This window comes from Limulus polyphemus, unplaced genomic scaffold (genome assembly GCF_000517525.1).
Source record: "Limulus polyphemus unplaced genomic scaffold, Limulus_polyphemus-2.1.2 Scaffold10008, whole genome shotgun sequence".
Taxonomy (NCBI): domain Eukaryota; kingdom Metazoa; phylum Arthropoda; class Merostomata; order Xiphosura; family Limulidae; genus Limulus; species Limulus polyphemus.
Genome location: NW_013675618.1, coordinates 7,417 through 10,584, shown reverse-complemented (window position 1 = coordinate 10,584; position 3,168 = coordinate 7,417). Strand labels below are relative to the sequence as shown.

Here is a 3,168-nt window from a genome sequence, read left to right as displayed (position 1 = left end):
CATGGCTTGGTAGTTAAGGTGCTCGACTCTAAATTTGGTTTAGCATGGCTTGGTAGTTAAGGTGCTCGACTCTAACTTTGGTTTAGCAAGGCTTGGTAGTTAAGGTGCTCGACTCTAAATTTGCAGGTTGTCGAATCGAAACCCCTCGATAAACTTGCTCGTCCTCTCAGTTGTGAGGGCATTATAATGTTGTTGTCAGTCCCGCTCTTTGTGGCAAAGAAGAGCCCTCGAGTAGGTATGCGCTAAAATCCGACAAAAAGATAACTTGGTTTGGTACGAGACATATGGGATTCTGTAACTTATTTTACAGTGATGATAATGATATATAAGGATAATGTACACATCAGGATATCCGTCAATATGTCTTGAAGTTAACCACGTGTTTATCAGAACTTGCTGAGAATGTATTTAATATCGGAACCTGAATTACAACAGACGAGTTTACAAATAAAGGGAATGACAGTGAATCGAAGCAGGTAAAAACAGGAAAATATAATCTATACAACAATTTTCTGATTAGGCACAGTATTTTTTTATAATTAATATAACAATCACAAAATCCAGAATGTTCTTTTATTAACAACCAACATTTTGGTTTTCACTGTTTCCAAGGATTAAGCGTCATCTGTTGTATCCATGATTGACATCATACAGTATTGAAAAGTACAATGATAACGTATACCTGTGTGTTTGCCATCTGCTGTGTTCACTGCAAGGAATCAAACCCCGGATTTTACCGGTGTAAGTCCATAAAATTTCCGCTGTCCCACCCATATGAGACAAAGGAACGTAATACAGAAAACTGTGAATGACGTTACAAGGGGAAGATAAATTCATTTATAAGATATAATGATAAACAAGTAGAATTAAAAGCTAAAGCTAAATGTTTATAGTTTATAATAAAATAAAATTATTAAATTTGTTTCAAAATACTCTCCTGGATTTTGTGTTTATGATTTCAATAATAATTGTTTACCTTTGTTTTATTCTATATGTAATCACTTGTTGTTGTTTGTAGGTGAGTGGTGGTTTATATGGTCAGATCATACTGTGGATAAAACTTACCTTTGTTTTATTCTATATGTAATCACTTGCTGTTGTTGTTGTTTGTAGGTGAGTGGTGGTTGGGATGGTAAGATCATACTGTGGGACCTGAAAAGTAAATGGTAAGTCCACTGATTTAATATTCTAGTTAATATATCAAAGAAAAGATTTGGAAGAAGAAATGAATCTTTACTTGTTTGAAACAATGATGCCTCGAACTGGCTGTAGATATATTTTGTTCAGTCATGTCATCAATTAGATGAAACCGAAGAATAGTAATTTCCAAGTAGCTTGAGAAAAAATCACGCTAACAGGTGGTCAGTTAAAAAACTACTAATATAACAGAGAAATCACACTTTTTACCCTCTATTACCATACACATAGTTTTATAGAACAAACTCTTATTACACATTCCATGGTTATTGTTCTCGTAGTTGTATAGGACGAACTCTTATTACACATTCCATGGTTACCGTTCTCGTAGTTTTATAGAACAAACTGTTATTACACATTCCATGGTTACCGTTCTCGTAGTTTTATAGAACAAACTGTTATTACACATTCCATGGTTACCCTTCTCGTAGTTTTATAGAACAAACTGTTATTACACATTCCATGGTTACCCTTCTCGTAGTTTTATACAATAAACTTTCCTATTTTCATTTGGTTTCAAGTTGTACTATTTAGAGCTCACCTTCTTTGTTTTGTGTGGAAGAGAAATTTAAAGTCTAAACCTCTACATTTTGTTATCTATCCAATTGTATGTAGAAAGGGTAAAAGAAAAACCCCAAAGTCTTTATCCCCCCCCCATCCAGGTTATTTAACATGTGAAACGTGTAACAGAAGAACCAGAGGGTCTCTATTCCCTTCTTCCCCTAAAGGCTATTTACCATCAATAGACGATAGCAAACGAACTCTGGGGTATCTATGTGTGTCTCCCCCAAGGGCTACTAAACATGTAGAAATGAGAACAGAAAAATCCAAAATGACAATTGTGAAGTTGGTAATCAGAACACTCCAGGTTAACTAACACCAGTTTGTGATGTGGCCAACAGACAGAGTTGTTTCCTGGAGTTACAGACTAAAGAAGGATGAATTAGTTTATGGTTTAGTGTTAGTAAGTTGCAGAAACAAAACCTAATCACGTTTAAAACATACACATTAGAGCACGTACATGCCTCTTATGTATTTGATTGAAACCTAATTAATTTACGTTCCTTTTATCTAAGCCTAAAAGATACCAAGGATTTTTCTGAAGCCCACAGAATGATCTTAGACTTGGCTGTTAACCCAGAAAAGTAAGTTATGGACACATCAAAAGATAGGTACTACTTGGATTTCCTGTAAATATATAATGAGCGCCATCTATTGGCTTCAGGTACAATTACAGTAAGTAATCAATATTAATTTTTGATCAAAGCTGGTTAGATCAGAATTAAAAGTGTACCCAGTAATAAATGTAGCTAATTAAATATATTGTTTTTGCTAATAAAGATTGAAATGTGTTGTTTCATCAACTCATTATTCCAATTATTTGTGACCATATTTCTAATAACACCCCATGAGGTTTGACCAGCTTAGGGTATTTTTTACCCAATGATAAATGCCTAATTATATAAATATATAATATTCCACTCAATATGCTTAATAAAAGTAACGTGACAGACATAATGAACAGATCACGTAAGCACAAGTGGTTCGTTTCAAATCAGACGACTTTTCTCAGTAGTGATATTTTTTGTTTATATTATTCAAAGTAAGTTTGTAATAAATCCAATAACTAATGGATCATTTCAATGATGAAGGTTCGTTTTTTTCTGACTTCTGACGATGATACCCATATTTATGTTAAATCTTCTTTCTCTCATTCATTCAATGTCAGTGAAGAAATGGCCATCGCGACATCAAGCAATATCGTATGTGTCTACAAGTTTACTGTTTGCTTAAAGCAGACAGAGTTACTCTTCACATTAACTGGCCATTTAGGGATAGTGACCGTTGTAACATGGAATCCTGTTGTCAAGCAATGGGTAACAGGAAGTGAAGATAGTTGTATAAGAACGTGGGTATGTTTTATGTAATACACATCTATACCTGTAACTACAGAGTAACATCAGATAGTTC

General features: G+C 34.2%; 1 protein-coding gene across 1 annotated transcript in view; it reads left to right on the top strand.

Moving 5' to 3' along the window:
• The window catches only part of LOC106476189 (dynein assembly factor with WDR repeat domains 1-like), a gene marked incomplete at both ends in the record, with an annotated part of 12,333 nt that extends 9,991 nt beyond the window's left edge, over positions 1 to 2,342 (top strand). The window contains 2 exons of the mRNA XM_013936856.1: positions 1,114 to 1,166; positions 2,274 to 2,342. Of these exons, the coding sequence (XP_013792310.1) occupies positions 1,114 to 1,166; positions 2,274 to 2,342 (122 nt within the window). The remainder of the gene's footprint in view (positions 1 to 1,113; positions 1,167 to 2,273) is intronic.
• Between the last annotated feature and the right edge of the window lie 826 nt (positions 2,343 to 3,168).